General features: G+C 42.0%; 1 protein-coding gene across 3 annotated transcripts in view; it reads left to right on the plus strand.

Moving 5' to 3' along the window:
• Positions 1 to 16,092, plus strand: part of rtn3 (reticulon 3) — a 17,044-nt gene extending 952 nt beyond the window's left edge. Inside the window, exons 2-9 of one of the 3 annotated variants that reach the window (XM_054800461.1) lie at positions 2,491 to 2,538; positions 5,527 to 7,641; positions 9,550 to 9,757; positions 12,363 to 12,501; positions 12,761 to 12,830; positions 13,631 to 13,677; positions 13,943 to 14,001; positions 14,108 to 16,092. In XM_054800461.1, the coding sequence (XP_054656436.1) occupies positions 2,491 to 2,538; positions 5,527 to 7,641; positions 9,550 to 9,757; positions 12,363 to 12,501; positions 12,761 to 12,830; positions 13,631 to 13,677; positions 13,943 to 14,001; positions 14,108 to 14,156 (2,735 nt within the window). In that variant the 3' untranslated portion in view covers positions 14,157 to 16,092. The remainder of the gene's footprint in view (positions 1 to 2,490; positions 2,539 to 5,526; positions 7,642 to 9,549; positions 9,758 to 12,362; positions 12,502 to 12,760; positions 12,831 to 13,630; positions 13,678 to 13,942; positions 14,002 to 14,107) is intronic. The other 2 variants (XM_054800462.1, XM_054800463.1) reach the window with 2 other exon arrangements.
• The last annotated feature ends 223 nt before the right edge of the window (positions 16,093 to 16,315 follow it).

Genomic DNA, 16,315 nt, shown 5'->3' on the forward strand with positions numbered 1-16,315 from the left:
TTTTTATGACATGTCTGTTTTGGGCGTGGGCCTAATTGAACAGTGTGTAATAATACTTGTAGGAATGTTAATGCTTTTACGGCTGCTTTAGTGTACAATGTTCTGCACTGCAGATGAATTACAGGGCAAGTGCCAATAAAGGCAGCATCTCTTAAAGGCAAAGCTCTGTATAGATGTCATGAGTGATGACACCCCCACAGCAAGACCTTTCACTAAGAAGAATGTCATTTATCTTTCATCTTGTTTTCAGGTTACATCATTGCTTGGGTGTGGCATGTCATGCCATGTTATAGCTCAAATTGGCCTTTTTTGTGAGAATTTAGGAATTGGTCCATCTTATTGGCATTTACTACAACTTGTGATGGATTAAAAAAGTAATAATTGGCACTAAGAGGCCAAACACAGTGCATCATGGTCATTAAGTTTTCTTACAATTGTATTTAGATATGTGAAAATGTAAGTTGATTTAATATCTATTTCCTCACCATGATGGCCAAGTATCTACCAGGTATAGTATTACCTTACTAGTAATATGATCCTCCTTTACAAGCAGCTGCCATCCTTCACGGCTCAGCTGTTCCATCAGGAGACACACGTGCTATCACAATCTATTATTTTCAATTAAGAGGAAGTAGAGAGAAGTGTATCTTATTTGTTCACAGCTGTGCTGTTTTTTTGTTGTTTTTGTCTTAAATGTCTCTGAATGGCGGTGGCTTTAAACCCAGCTGACCGAACAAAGCTATGCTGTTGGAACACGGCTGAATGAGTCTCCTCAAAACACAGCTTTTAAGACCCTCCCTCACATTCTCATTGGGGATTATTCCCTAATGTGTGCATTACAGCCTTTCATGTGTCATTTTGACTGTATTTAATAATAGTATCCTAAGATAAACGAATCCCCATTCCAACACTTGTAGACGCTTTGTGTATACTTATTTGATTTCTTTAATATGTTATGGCAGTAGTTGCTTGAACAGGAACAAGTTCATCTGACTGGACGTGGCCACTGATGAGCGACGCCAGTCACAGAGGAAGTGGCACACTTTAAAATGAGGACCTCAATTATCCAACTGCTTTGCATCATCAGAGGAAGTTTGACACAAATTGCGCACAGTCTCATAAAAGATGCAATCTCAAGAGAAAAATGCTCACACAAAGTGTATTCTTTTGAAAAATGGGAAAGTTTTAATATGATTGGAAGGTGTCAGAAGATGGTCCTAGCACAGAGTTGTCCAAAATCTCTCTCAGTAGGTCATATGAGACTCACAGCTCTTATTTGTGTATTGTCAAAATGCAACGAAACACGACCCGCATCAGAACATTTTGAAAGTGGATTTGCGAAAAGTGTTTGACTTGGAGTAGGGTTTTGCTGAACTATGCCATGTAACGCTAGAAATGTTCAGCTCATGTGAGTTTAAGCATCACATATTGCTTTTTATGATAAAAAGAGGCGGCTGATCCATATAGACAGGGAGAGCTCTCACAGTCTCTAGAACATGGAGTTCCTTCAGCCTCCTGCTCTTTATACTTGGCTTGTGAAGATGCCCCCTCCTCTCCTTTCTTGTAATACTTCTCCGACCTGCTTGGATCACTTAACTGAGGTCATGGAAGCAGTCAAACAGCCCCCAGGGGGAGATGCTAGCTAGTCGATAGCAGGAACACCAGGTCAGGACTAGTCACCACTGACGTAGACTTTAGCTGATGTTCCATTTTTACAGTTTGTGTTGCAAGAGTGAGAGTGAAGGTGTGGTGTCTGAGAGGGTATACTGCCTCATGAACTCAAGACACGGAATGCTGCTTCACAAGTATGAACCAACCCCAACCTGCAAATCCTGTACTACATCTACATGCCACACACCCCTGAGTCCATGTGACACACACATCTCCTAGCATTCCTCACGCTTGCAGAACGGCAACCTGACTCGGCACAAAATCCTGCGTAGAAAACAAACAAAAAGCCCCCTCAACCCACAAGCATCCTTTGATTCCACATGTGTCATCCAGTCAGATTTAGCTTTGCTTCTCTCATTTGTCTTCAGATTTTTAGTATTTTTTAATGATAAATTTCATCACCAGTGACAACATCAAAATAACCTTTTAATTTGCTGATTAAAATCTGCACAGTCAGCATTTGAGTGATGAAGACTATGCTATTGTCATTTTTGCTTTCAAGTTATTTCTTTGCTGTGAAGCTGCAGCACAGTTAAGGTGGTTTGTGTAATATTGCTGTTCCACGCCTTGCATCTCAAAGCAGGAGAATGAAGTCAAAATTGTTGTAAATTGTCTACTTCTCTCATAGTGGAATCTGCATGGTAAATGTAAGATCAGCACATGTTTATGCCGTAGAACAGTGATAGCTTTGTGTAGCGTATAAAGTCGAGTAAGTTTGTAAGTTATTTCTTATTTGAATGCCTTTGTCATACAGTACAGTGAACAGGGGTTCATTTTTCTTCTGTCCTTTTTCTGTTGTTTTATTATTTTTTTTTCCAGATTCCTTTCTTTCCTCTTCGCCTGTATCTCTCATTCAGTCTTCACAAGGCAAGTGTTGGCTTCTCTTAATGTTGCTTGCCTGCTTCATTCTTCTTTTCCTCCTCTTTTCTCACTGGCTCGTTTTGCTCTACTGCTCCTCTCCATCCCTCTTTCTGGTGGCCATCTCTTGCTCCTCAACGTCCAGTAGAACTACATATGTTCTTGTAGCTTGCCTTTAGAGTTACCCAGCCCTTTTCCCAAGAACCTCATCATGAAATTCTTGCCACAATCACAAGTTTGAGGCCGTTATGAAAAGACACCACGTGACACACGCATTCGGCCCAATTTTTCCCTGCACCACCAGATGATCACATGAATTGGAACCTTGTCTTTACTACCAAGACACAGACGTGTGGGCCTCTGCAGCTGCTGGTAGTCTGATCTGTTTCAGTCTTTTATCGCCTGCGAGTGAGCATTATTGAGGTCAGCCGTACTGACTGCAGGTTTGAGATAATCCCAAGATTGCCACCTTATTTTAAGAAAGCAAGAGAAGTTCACGTTGTACGAGCAGTGGTAGCAACCTAAAAATGGATCAGGTTGGTGTCTCGTGGGGAGCTTGATTGGTCCCACCTTCCTCCTGACCCAGTATCTAAACCCCCATCATCAGACCCAGCAGCAAAGGGGCCCCAGGGGAAGAAGAGCGGCACTGGAGCTATCAGCCACTGTCCAGTGGCTGACCACTCGTTAGCTGCTTGTGGCTTTGTGCATGTCAGACATCATTGCTTCTGTCATTAAGAAGGCCTTAAGGTTTTTTTCCCCATTTTTCTTTTGCTTTTATTCATAGATTAGTGCTGTATTAGTAGTTATGCTAGAACAGATAGCTGTACTGTTAAGTATTTGTCTATTACACAAGCACAGCATGGTTTCACTTCATGGTAAAGCAGGTTTGTGTTAATCTGAATAGAAATACTTTAGATTATGACAACAGAAAAGCATCTGATAACATGTCTATCAATATTTTAAAATAATACAGTTGTATCTTTGGATTGGCACAATCTCAGTTTGGTTAGTTGATTGACAAGGATTTGGTCGATTATGTGGAATTGGTGGATGGATTGATTGATCATGTCCTAAAGGGATAATTCAGATTATTTGACATGGAGTGTGACGTCCCCATCAGCAGTTTTGTGCACCAACAATAACTTTTCCCTCACTTCGTCCAGTGAGCAGAGTTCTGGTCGGTTTTTGGTATATAAGAAAGTAGTTCTGGCTAGTTGGTGGGGTCACTTAACTCAAGCGTTTTGCTCCTCAACACAACATGCGTTTAAAAGAGTAATACATTTGCATCACAAAACCATTTTCCACAATCGCTCGCCGTTATGTTCTCTACCTTTCTACACACTGCGCGCTGTCCCTTGTACATTGTTGTGTATGGGTTCCACACATACATTAGCTAGGCTAAAGTGGTATCGTCAAAAAAGTAAATATCTTTAAAGAAAGTGTTGCGGACTTGTAATTATGTGGGCTGTAACAACAAGAATGTGTCTGATTTGCCCTTTTATATTAAATCGCTTTCCTGTCACGGACATTGCTATTTGAAAACTTTGGCTTTTTGCCATATGTGGGAACCAAAGTGGCCAGGATCAAACCGCTTTGTGTGTGTAGTGCACACTTCAGCAGGGAGGATTACACCCTACACACCCAAGACAGAAGAAGAAACATGTTTTGAAGAGTTCTACTGTTCCAGCACCCCAGGTAAGAACTAGCTATACTAGCTAATTAGATGTCACCTATTACCACCTTGTTTACAAGCTATACTCTGAGCAGGCTATCAAGAATCTGCTAGTAACATTGTGTGCATCGTGACATTGTCTCTACATTTCTATTAGTATTCTTCCAATCACATTATATGTTAGCTGTAGGTGTTTCTAAAAACTGACATAGATGTCCAGTGTCATTTGGAAATCAGTCAAAATAAGGTGGGGAAAAAAGTGAATATAGGTATAGTCTCCTCACAGCTACAGCTGTGGGTCCATCTTCTGTCTCTCTCTGCCCGTTGTAACTCCATCTGAAGTTCGGTATCTGTGTATTTTGGTGCACCTTTGGCCTAAAACGAATGTCGCCATCACGGGCTCCGTAGTCAGCCATGTTTACTTTGACTATCCCAGCAGTACACTTTGAAACAAGTGATGGAAAGGTGCGCAACAGTTGACAGCTGGCAGCAGAGCGCAGTGATACAAAGGGAGAGAAACTAATGCCGAATAATTGTGAGGTCTGACTTTTTTTGTGATGCAAATCTCTTACTCTTTTGAACTCGTATTGTTTTGAGAAGCAAAACGCTTTAGTTAAGTGACCCCACCAACTAACCAGAACTACTTTCTTATACACCAAAAAACGACCAGAACTCTGCTCACTGGACAAAGTGGGGGGAAATGGCACTGTTGATGGGGATGTCATACAACTTAATGTAAAAATAAGGAACTATCCCTTTGAAAGCAACTAAGGCAAAATGGAGTGCAGTACTTGGCTGCAACCAGCAGAGGTGCTGTTAATACCAATATTCTGTTTAGCCAGCATTGAAACAGTGGTTCACAACTTTTGGGGAGAGATTCTCCCAACCCAAACATAAAAATAATTTTGCTCTTACTCGTTCAAGTAAATTTTTATTTGGCACAAAATGTTGGACCTACACATTGTGACCTTGCCGTTTTGAAGCTTCCATTGTTTAATTTAAACATGGTCTTAGTGCCTTTACTGTTCCTACAAATTAATTGAATAAGCGCTTAATAAACCTAAGTGTTTTTGTGTTTGCTGCTTCATGCCATCATTATGTTCACTGCAGCTATTGCTCTACCAAGAGCAAAAAAAAAGTAGATGATCAGTCCAGTATGGTCATGTAGCTCACATTCCAATGATGCAATGCATGAACGCTTGGGCTGCAGTAACAGTAAGGCCTTAGTCAATGATATCAATATTGCATGGGCGTTTAGGTGATACGTGTGACCTCCCCTACTTGTTCTTCTTCTTTGCTGTCGTTCTCCATGCGTGTCTATGCAGACAAAAAGCTGGTGCTGGGTTCCAACAAGCTCTGTCAAGGGGTAGCGACATCCCTTCGCTTTTCTTCCCAACCTGGTTGTTTTACCCCCGATAATTACGGAAGTGATGCACAGCCAGAGTCTCCAATAAAGACTTCCCCTGTTTCGGAACGCATCAAGGCTCTGGAAGCTCTTGCAGCCAAAAAGGAGAGTAATTTTAGAAGCAATGGTTCCTCACACTTAAAAGATCGCCACCATGACAAAGCTCCCTCTGATACCGCTGGGTTTCAGAAGTTTTGCACGGAGAGAAATGTACCAGTTGTCCAAGTGAAAAGAGGCTCTACTGATCAGGATTCACCAGAATCCCCCTTTGAGGTTCTTGGAGACTTAAGACGAGTGAATGAATTTGAAGAAACAGAAGCGTGGATGAAGGCTCATCTTCCACCAGTACCAGACTTGGATGATGGTGGATTTGTTAAAGGCACCATCTCTTCAGAATTTAAGTCAGAGGACAGTCCTGATTCCCCTCCTTCTTTTGCTCGTGTTCCTGATGCTTTCATGGACTCTCCAAGTGATCAAAAACAGAAGGAAGACTTCCCAGGTGATTCACAGAAACACATAAGTGTTGACGAGCCAGACTTTGACCTTAACTTTCTGCCAACCGCTTACATGTGGGTTCAGCAGGACCAGTCAGAGATCCAAGAGCCATCAAGACAGGATTCGATGCATCCAGATGGCCCTGAAGCCACTCCAGATGTCATGAGTGACAAGAGTACCACTTGGACTGAAGATCTGGAGCCATCAGAAGCCAGGGAAGTGGACAGCTCAGGAGAGTCTGATGAAACTGTTATTGAAGATGGCTTCACCCCTGTTACCCCACCTCCAAAACCTGATTCTTATCTATCCAATGACATCACCTGTCCGGGAACCACACCCCCTCCCGAGGAAATGGTGATGCCCCCTGCAAGGTCAGAGAGAAAACTAATGCAGGTTCCCACAATCAATGTGATTGAAACAGAGGAGCCAAATTGCAGCGATGACGAGATGGAATTTGAAGCAGAGGAAGAAGACTACGAGGTTGTCGACGAGAGTCCAAAAACTGCAGAACCAACTCAAAAGGACCCCAATGAAGCACCTAACAGAAGGCCCCTTGAAACTGAATTCATGGAAGGCTATTCTCCTCCGTCCTCACCTGTAGACTCGGAAGATGAATACTCTCCCAAACAAAAGATAGTCAAATCTTGTCCTGATATGATCCGTGAGGAATCCGCACCGGAACCACACCCTGAAAAATCAAAGACTATTGCCACATCTTCTTCAGATGTACATGAAGATGTGGACTTACCTGACAAAGATGAGTGGTCAAATGAAGCACAACAAAGCTTGGCTGAACAAGACCAAACTGATTTTACTGCCCAGGAAAACCTCAACAACAAGGCAGTGGCTCGCTTCTCGAAAAGCTTCATGCGAGATGATACTTACGACGGGCAATCCTTTGATTATGAACCGTTGTCTCCCTTCTGTGAGCTCGAGATAAAGCCAAAAGGTGCAAAAGATCGCTTTCTGGATGACTCTTCTGAAGTTGATTCTGAAACCCAGGATGCATCACAGATGGGTGACAAGACAAACAAGTCAGCTAGCCATCAATTTTCGAATAATACCTCACATGTTAGAGACAACTACAAGGCAGTTGGTGCTTGTGAAAGGCCCTCCGAAGTACAGCAGGATTTGAAAGTAACTGACTGCTCGCTTTCTGAGCCCGTGGATAGCTTTGTTGAATTCATGCGAGAGTGCCTCAAATCAAAGGAGGGTGAAGAGCTAGCTGACACTCAAGGTGTTCCTTCTGAGGACGACTATGGTCAGCAATCCCCTCCCACGATGGTAATGGATTTTGAACAGGAACATCTCACCATAAGTGCTCTCAAACAGCTGGGCTGCAGTCAAGAGGAAGAGGACAACGCTGCATGTACCCAACAGTCTTGCTTTACCCCAGTCGCTAATGCTCCACGTACCCAAACCAAAACACTCTGCTTTGACAGCACGTACTCTGAGGAGGTTGAAGCCATCGACATATGGGTTGCAGAAGCCTATCATCTTGCAGAGCATGTCTTGACAGCAATACTAACCCACGTATCAGGTAATACTAATTCTCTTGGCTAGTTCCCAGAACAACTTTCGAAGGCGGTGTCTTCCATAAGTAGTCTCTGATGGAAACGTGTATCATAGTGAGATGGCACCTATTAAGTAGGTGATGCTCAGTCAGAATATCTGATGTACCTTAGAATCAACACACAGAAAAAACATATCAGTATGGTGTCTTTAGTCCTGAAAGTCCTTTGACAAATAATGGTACGAAGGTTTAAATATGGCGTACTTGTACAGAACAGTCAATCCTATTGTCATATTTCTAATTCCAACTATCAACATAATCTTTATATAAAATACATTCAACATGCTCATTTCAGGGGTATTGCTAGTCTTGCATTTACTGTATCTTGATCAACTATATCTACAGTCTTATATGGCCACAGCTGTTTGTATGCCTCACAGCTGGTGTTCCTAATCACTGCTACTTTGCCCCCTGCTCTGGTCAAATTTTAACAAGAACAAAGTACTAGTGGAAGATACGCCCTCTTCTGTGTGCAAACATGATCTCATTCCACACTGACTGCAAAGGTGCTGGTATGCAGGTAGTCATTCCAACAAAGCTGATCCAGCTACGTACATGAAACACAGTACTTTGGCTTGGATACTGGATAGTTTATTTCAAACGTTCCTGAAGTTTCATGCTGGAATTGGTGCTCTTCACTGGTTCCCCTTATGTTATATGCCTGTGGTGTTTGAATGCCTCTGCAACAAACTGTCTGGTGTGTGTGTGTGTGTGTGTGTGTGTGTGTGTGTGTGTGTGTGTGTGTGTGTGTGCTTGAATTACAATTTTACTGTCAGTCTCTGTCATGCATATAATTTGAGTATTTTTATACATTTAAATTGCTTGTGGTTGCATGGACAGCTTAAAAAGCTATACAGTGAAAGCAGGCCACTGCACCAGAGCACAGACTAAAAGTGGAGGTCGCAAAAAGACCTAATGAGTTGACTACAGCTGCCTCCCTGTGGGTACCTGCCCTGCAAAGCATGCTGGGAGCACAAACACACAGTCCTTCAGTTACTGAGATGGGAAACACCACCTATTTCTGAGCCCTGAGGTATTGCTATTTCCAGTTTGACCTGTTTTTGCATTTTATTAATTTTCAAATCCGCCCATGCCTAAATATGCCTAAATGCAGGCCACTGCAATGAACGAGGAAAAGTTGTACTGACGTGGTATGCGCTATTTACACAATCTCACTGTTGGCTTAGCGGTCTGAATGAGAAACAATAGAGCCCTCTTTGTTTCCCCTCTGAGGCCTTCCAACTGTGCTGCTGCTGCCACCACCGCCACTTTTCTCCTGAACATTTAATCTCTTTGGCATGATCTGAATTAAGATGTTTCACTTTTTAGGCCATTTATTTTAATATGTAATTATTTGCTTTTCTCAATTTAACTACATAATAGCAGGCAAGCAGACAAAACATTTGTAAGAAGAATGAAATCCTCTCATGGCCCAGCATGATGGCAAGGTACTTGTCGTGGGTTGTGCTATTTAGTGTGTTGTTATCACCACACTTTTTGGAGCACTAGGCTCTCCCTTGAGGCGTCTCCACCGCTTTACACAAGGCTTTTTCAACAGACATACATAGCCCTTTATTTCCCTCATGCACACCACTGGCAGTTGGAAAGTGCCAACCCATTCTGACATTACGTAACGGCCTTGTATAGAGGCCATCGCTTTTGCATGCGCGACCGTCCACAGAACATGCATACAAACATGAAAGGGGCATCTACTGCGACGTGCCTTTTGGCCGTTTTTCTTGGCTCCACTTGCATTAAAACATGCTAGTTAATGTCAAGCAGGTTATCCTTTTTAGGTATTGAGATTATGTGGATGATGTTTTGTGGTGTGCACAACATATAACCTTGTCACCACCTCCCTCCACCTGTCCACAGTGAAAGATCTGATTCACTGGCGGGACCCTAAGAAGTCTGGCTTGGTGTTCGGCCTGTCCATGCTGCTGCTGCTGTCGCTGGCTGCCTTCAGCGTCATCAGCGTGGTGTCCTACCTGCTCCTGGCACTGCTCTGCGTCACCATCACCTTCCGCATCTACAAATCTGTTGTCCAGGCCGTGCAGAAGTCCAGCGAGGGCCACCCCTTCAAGTAAGGCCCCGCTGATCGTGAGGTGGTGTTTGTCCATTTACATTTGCAACTTCGAAGCAGAGGCCTGCCGATCGTGCTGGGCCTCCTGCCAGAGTCATCTCGGTATGGGAAATGCATACACGTCGTAACATTTGAAACAAGCAGTCGCAGAATCTGTGTAGATTCAGATGACATAGTCACTGAAGCCAGCACTGGCAAGCTCCAAAGACTATCATGTTTCTGAATATTACACTTTCTTCCTGGCAGTGACTGTTGGGTGACATGACCTCCACCTTCAGGGCTTTTATTTATAGCAAACCTTCATGTGTCTACGGGATTCTATTACATTTGTAATACAGAACCTGAACCGCAGTCTACAGCAACAAAATCCACTTAGGTTGAGAGGAAAACGGCACCTTTTTTGGAATTTTGCCCATCATTCACAATCCTTATGTGAGACAAGAAGACACATCTTTCTTTTTTCTGTGCGTTCTAGATAGTGGAAGAACTGCTAGCAGGAGGCAGCTAACAATGCATGTGATGGGAGTCACATATTTGACTATAAAATCCATAAAAAAATTAATTTCAATAAAACCCTCAATAACCCTTTATCGTTTTATATACATGCTGTAACCGTGTAGTAACAGGTACATTGTTAACATATAATACCATTTGCGGCCCACATTTTTATTTTTTTTAATTTTTTTTTGCCTACTGCACATTCTAAAAAGATATAATTTAACAAGAAAACTTAAAACAATAGCAAAAAATGGAAAAATTAGCAGTAATTTTACAAGACCAATGTCCAAATATTAAGAAAAAAAGTTGTAATCTAAGGAAAAACATTTGTAATATTATAAGGAAAAATGTCATTTTTAGTACGGTAGCTTAAAATTTAAATATTGAAGTTTATTTTAAGTTGTAATATTATGAAAAAGCACAAAAGTGCAAATAAAGATGTATTTTTGGCAAATTAGGTTCCAGAAAAATTTGTTAAAGTGAAAATATTATAGGAATAAACTCATAATACACTCATAATACACTAATTACATAGTTATTTGGGGAAAAAATGGGGGGAAACAATTTAATAAATAGTAAAAATAAAAAATAGTAAGAAAGTTGTATTGTATTGGGGGAAAAAGTCACAATTTTACGAGAATAAACTCTTAATATTCTGAGGAAAAATGTCATTTTAGTAGCAGAGTTGAAGTATTAAAGAAAAATTAATTTATGAGACAAAATTATGACAAAATTGTCATTTTGGAAAATAAGGTTGGGGGAATAAAGTCTAATATTATAAGAATACAGTCAGAATACGAGAAGAAAATTTACGAAGATTATTTAAGAAAGAACAAAGACCAGAGTTCTTACTAATCATGTGCTTTTTCACCTGTATCACAAAGCTGTGATGCAATTTTCTTGAAATATATATAATTTATTATCATATCTATATGTGTTGGTTTCCAAAATATTAAAGTGGCCCTTGCATCCTTTCATTTTTCAGTTTGTGGCCTTTGTTGGAAAAAGTTTGGACACCCCTGTCTTGTATTTTGGTCATTTTAAGCATTGCCGGTACTTCTCTCCGGGGCTCATTGATTTTACAGAGCACATAGCAAACACACCACAAGTACTTCCGTCACCAACAACAGCATAGTGTGTGTTTGTGTTTGCTACCACTAACCATGGCAGACTATGTAGCTTATTTATTTAACAAATGAACAGCGGCGTGCAGCAACAGCTATCAAATCTTTTAGTTATTAGTAGCGGTTCCTGATCCATAAAATAGGAACAACATGGACTGACAAACAAATTGCGAAACCTCTGTTAGCAACCTAATTACTTGGATTAAAATTCAGTTGGGACATAAGATGAAGTTGGAGTAACAGCCTTACCTGGAAATGATACGCCATGGTGGTTGAGTGATTACGTAAGAAGCTGCTGACACAAGTTGCACTTCATTTTCTGGAGTCATCTTGAACCTTTTCAAAAATACTTCCACACTTGGGATGATTTTTTTTGTTGCCATTATGAGCCAAGTCCTTCAATGTTGACGGTCCTCCTAGCATTCAAAGGGGACGTGTGTTCATGTTTCACATAAGGATGATGGGCATAATCCCCCCAAAAAGTGTAGTTTTACGTGTGTCACAAGATCTCACGAGATTAAAACTTGACAAGACTTCTCATTCAGGAAAAAAAAGTCTTTCATGGGCTCTTTTCTGGGATGATGATCACACACATGAATGTTTATTTGATCATTTTGCCGGGCTCATTGTATTACCATGTGCATGCGTGTCCGTTTTCCTCATCTCCCGCTTCCAAACAGGCAGTAAGAGAGTTCACTCTGTGCATTGGTTTCAGCACCTTGGCACGTTTGTCATATAGAACAACGGCATGAACAGAGTGAGCCCTTTTGTCAGTCATACAATCTCTTTGTCGCAGTGGGTGGAGGCAGAGCCGGTAGCGTACACACAGAGTGCTGTTGTTGAAGATAAATGAAAGTAAACCAACTCAACCTCAGCAAAGATCTATAATAGCAGGGGTGTCCAAAATGTGGCCCAGGGGTGATTTTCTGCAGGTTTGTAATGTTTTTATAATGAATCCTCATTTGATGTCCATCTCCCTGCAGATCTCTGATAGATAAGGATGTCAGCATCCCCCCAGAGACTTTCCGCAAGCACGTTGACGTCAGCCTGACCTACATCAACCGAGCCCTGAAGCAGATGAGCCGCCTCTTCCTGGTGGAGGACCTTGTGGACTCCCTAAAGGTAAACGGCATTCCAGCCTCTTCTGCCGGCTCATAATGGAAGACCACCAATGGTAGCAAAGCGGAGATGGCTCCAAATGATCATTGCGAGCCAACGACAAACATCCACAATGTTCCTGAAGTGTAATTGATTTTTCTTGACCACATCTTTGAAATTGGAGGCTGATGTGATTTAGTTAATATTGAAAGCACATGGAGATGACTATCAGAAGTGCTTCACCTCGCTCAGCCGCCATCCCTGTCTGCTCTTCTTTGTGCAGCTGGCTGTGGTTATGTGGCTGCTGACCTACGTTGGCGCAGTCTTCAATGGCATCACCATCCTCATCCTGGGTAAGAGCCACAACGAGCTTGTGTGTGTTTGGACCACAATCTGTATGCTGCAATTTGTGGTCTAAAGGCAGACTTGCGTGTTTTTAAAATGTTTTGCCCTAATAGGTTAATGAGTATGGCGCCACAATGCGTCTTTATTTAACCTGATTACATGAATCCAGTCCAGTAGCTGTACGTTATTTTAATTGCATAGAAAAGTTGGCACCCAACAACCTACTGTACACACAAATGCATCAGGTGCTCTGTCTGCATGCATAATTGCTTATATTAAATGTGTATTAATTGATTGAAATAGTAGGATTACGTTGCCCTGCACGCACTCGGAAAATATCTTTTAGGCTTTTTTTTCATGATACCATTAACATCCACTATAATGACTCAAAATGGACGTGTGCATGAAGTATGCTTCAAAAAAGCATAGCAGTAATAACTAACAAAATGCAGCAATATTTGTATTTATTTATTTATTTATTTAGATTTAGATTTCTATTTGTGGATGTACAAAATCTTTGTTGTTGTCGTGAAGACACACGAAACTTACTGCAGTAGCTACTGTATGCTCGATAAGTGTATAAAATATCAAATGAAAACGGAAGAATCAGAAGTAAAAATATGCACACGTGGAGGAAAATGATGGCAACAAACAAATCCTTTATTGCCTCTCCTTTCATCTCTGTTGAAAACCTGTTACGTCGACGTGAGTCAAGCTATCCGACGGGCATCGACTTAAGGGAGTTGCACTGTATTGGCCTGTCATGTCAGCGTTTTTCATATTGCCTTGATGTTTTGTCTCTCTGCAGCTGACATCTTGCTCTTCGCTGTGCCGCCCATCTACGAGAAGAACAAGGTGAGCAGTTGGGCCTCATGTCCCACACCATGCTGATGATGATGATGATGATAAAAAGATGGTAGAAGTCTTGAGCCAGGTGTGTGATGACATCAGCTGTCCATCAGCAGTGAGCTCACTTGGATGAGTCCAGTCTGCGTCAGACACTGAAGGCTTTCTGTATCCATCTTGTTGCTGTGGCCCCACCCCCGCTGGGGACATGAAGTCATTGCATGAAAACACCATTGCCAAATAGTGAGCCCTTGTTTTGTTCTCTGGCTTGCAGACCCAAATTGATCAGTACATCGACGTGGCACGTACCCAGATCAACACCACCATCGCCAAGTAAGTATGTTGTAGTGTGTGTGTGTGTGTGTGTGTGTGTGTGTGTTGTGCTGCGTGTCATGTGACCACTTTCACATGTTCTTTTCATGAACGTTTTCTTTCCCAGGTTGCAAGAGAAGCTCCCCGGCGCCGTGAAGCGCAGCAAAACTGAATAATCGACCCCAGTTAAAAAAAAACAAAGTCATATCTCCATCACCATAGACTTCCTACTCCCCCACCCCCCGACAACCACTCAGTCTATCCCCCCACCACCCTCCCTCCGATCCATCACCCACCTTCAACCAATCACCACCTGTCTACACTGAACGTTAATAGCTAGAAACATCTCCGAGCTCCTCGATATTAAATGCCAAACTACTGCGCAGCTTCACTCGCAAGCATTCAAAAAGAAGTGTGCCAGTGAGGAACGCGTGACCACCACCCCGCCCCTCTCTGTGGACATGGCCACGATAGAGGGTGGGCAAACGGAGGCGCGGTCGAGTGAACTAGACTGAATCTATGACCTGGTTTCAAGGGTGCATGTTTGCGGCGCTTCAAAGCAAATGTCTGTACTAAAAACCATAGAATTTCCCTGGAGGGACAGCTGATCATGTAAGCTGGAAACATTTAAGGAAAAACGAACAATGTTTATATAAAGTAAAGTCAAGAAAAAAAATGGATATATGCATTCTAACCTTGTAGGTGTCATTGTGGCTATTCTCATCCTGCTCTCTCTGCTCTGCATAGTGTCCTCATTTTTAGAAGCAGGTCACGGGTTTGCTTGTAAAGCTGCACAGGCAGCACTTCATGTGTGTGTTAAAGTTTCTGCAATGCACTGAACTTTTATTTTGAAACCCAGTGAACAGGTTGAAATAAAAGCATTTGGAACACTGAGCCAGCTGTGATAATTTAGTCTAGTTCACCATCTTTGCAGCGGACGAACCTCGCTGGTCGTGCATGTACGTACAGTACACTTAAAGATCAACTTACTGCTGTTACTGACGAGCATAAATAGAGCTCACTGAGCGTCATAATTAGACACATGTCTGGAGTGAATTCATGAAGCTGGGTAAAGCCGTGACCTTGATTGTTAACGTTGTAATTAAAAGAAAACGTTCATTATGTGTAACTATTTTTAAATGCTTTACAGCAATTTTAGATGAATAGTTTATGTAGCTTTTTGAGTATGGAGGCTGTTTTCTAATGGTTTGGACTGCTGCGAGCGTCGTAAGCTTGGAAGCAGGTTCTCACCCACCCTCAGTATATGCTGTTTCATATTCCCCACCCCCATTTCTAAGCTTATGGAATTTTATTTTATTTTTTTTAATGACTCGTGATCGTTTCAGTGGTGTTTGTATAGTTCTGTGTTAGCACTGCAGCTATACCGAAGGGAGTGAGATGATGTTGCGTGATTGTTTGTTTCTGTTCATCATCCCTAACGCAAGTTAGTATGCAGCCACAGTGGCTAATGATGGATGAATGCTACCAATGCAGTCCAATGTGTCCGACTACTATTACTTCTACTGCTACGTGTGTTTTCACTGGTCCAACATTCCGTGCCATGCATGCCATCCTTGGTGTGTCGCCCCACTACCCCTCACCATGCACGGTCTTTCATTCATACTTTGGATGCTAAAGCCAAAATATGCAGAGATGAGGTGCATTTCAGTTTGTCTCATCATCTTAGGGTATCAATTGGCATGATTATTGAGGCTTTAGTTGCTCAAAAGCTTGCTGGCAAGGCTCGATAGATGTCTACCATGCAGAACCATAGCTAGCTTTTTCTTTGAGAGTGTAATAATATATAAACAACACACAAGCTATATAATGGATGACTCTTAACCAGCTTGCTCAAAGCATGTTGATTTCCTGTGTTCATTGGGTTAGGGAGTGTGTGACAGGAGCGTTGTCTTACTTTTTGTCTCCTGTTGAGCAGTGTTGTTGCTTTTGACCCGTTTGTACCTAGATGTTCTCTAACATCAGCTCTGTTTTGTATTAGCTATGACTTTGGTTCTACTTTTTTGGGACAAGTTGTTGCAGGAGAGAAAAATAAAAAGTATGTGGTCTCTGTACTGATGTCAAAGTGAAATTAATAAAAACACGTCAAAGGACTGTTCTCTTCTGTCTTGCTAAATGCAACTCCAAGAATACACGATAGTTTCCCAACATGCGCTGTTGCCTCGGACAGCTCAAAGAAATGCATCCAGGAGAGGCAGTAATGGGGAGGAGATTTCTTTTTAGAATTGACCAGCATGCAAAATCCATTAATTGTTGGTCACATACTTGACATCACATTTGAAGTCAGTGTGGTCTTACGTAATAGGACCAAAGTCAT

Source organism: Dunckerocampus dactyliophorus, chromosome 15 (assembly GCF_027744805.1).
Source record: "Dunckerocampus dactyliophorus isolate RoL2022-P2 chromosome 15, RoL_Ddac_1.1, whole genome shotgun sequence".
Taxonomy (NCBI): Eukaryota; Metazoa; Chordata; class Actinopteri; order Syngnathiformes; family Syngnathidae; genus Dunckerocampus; species Dunckerocampus dactyliophorus.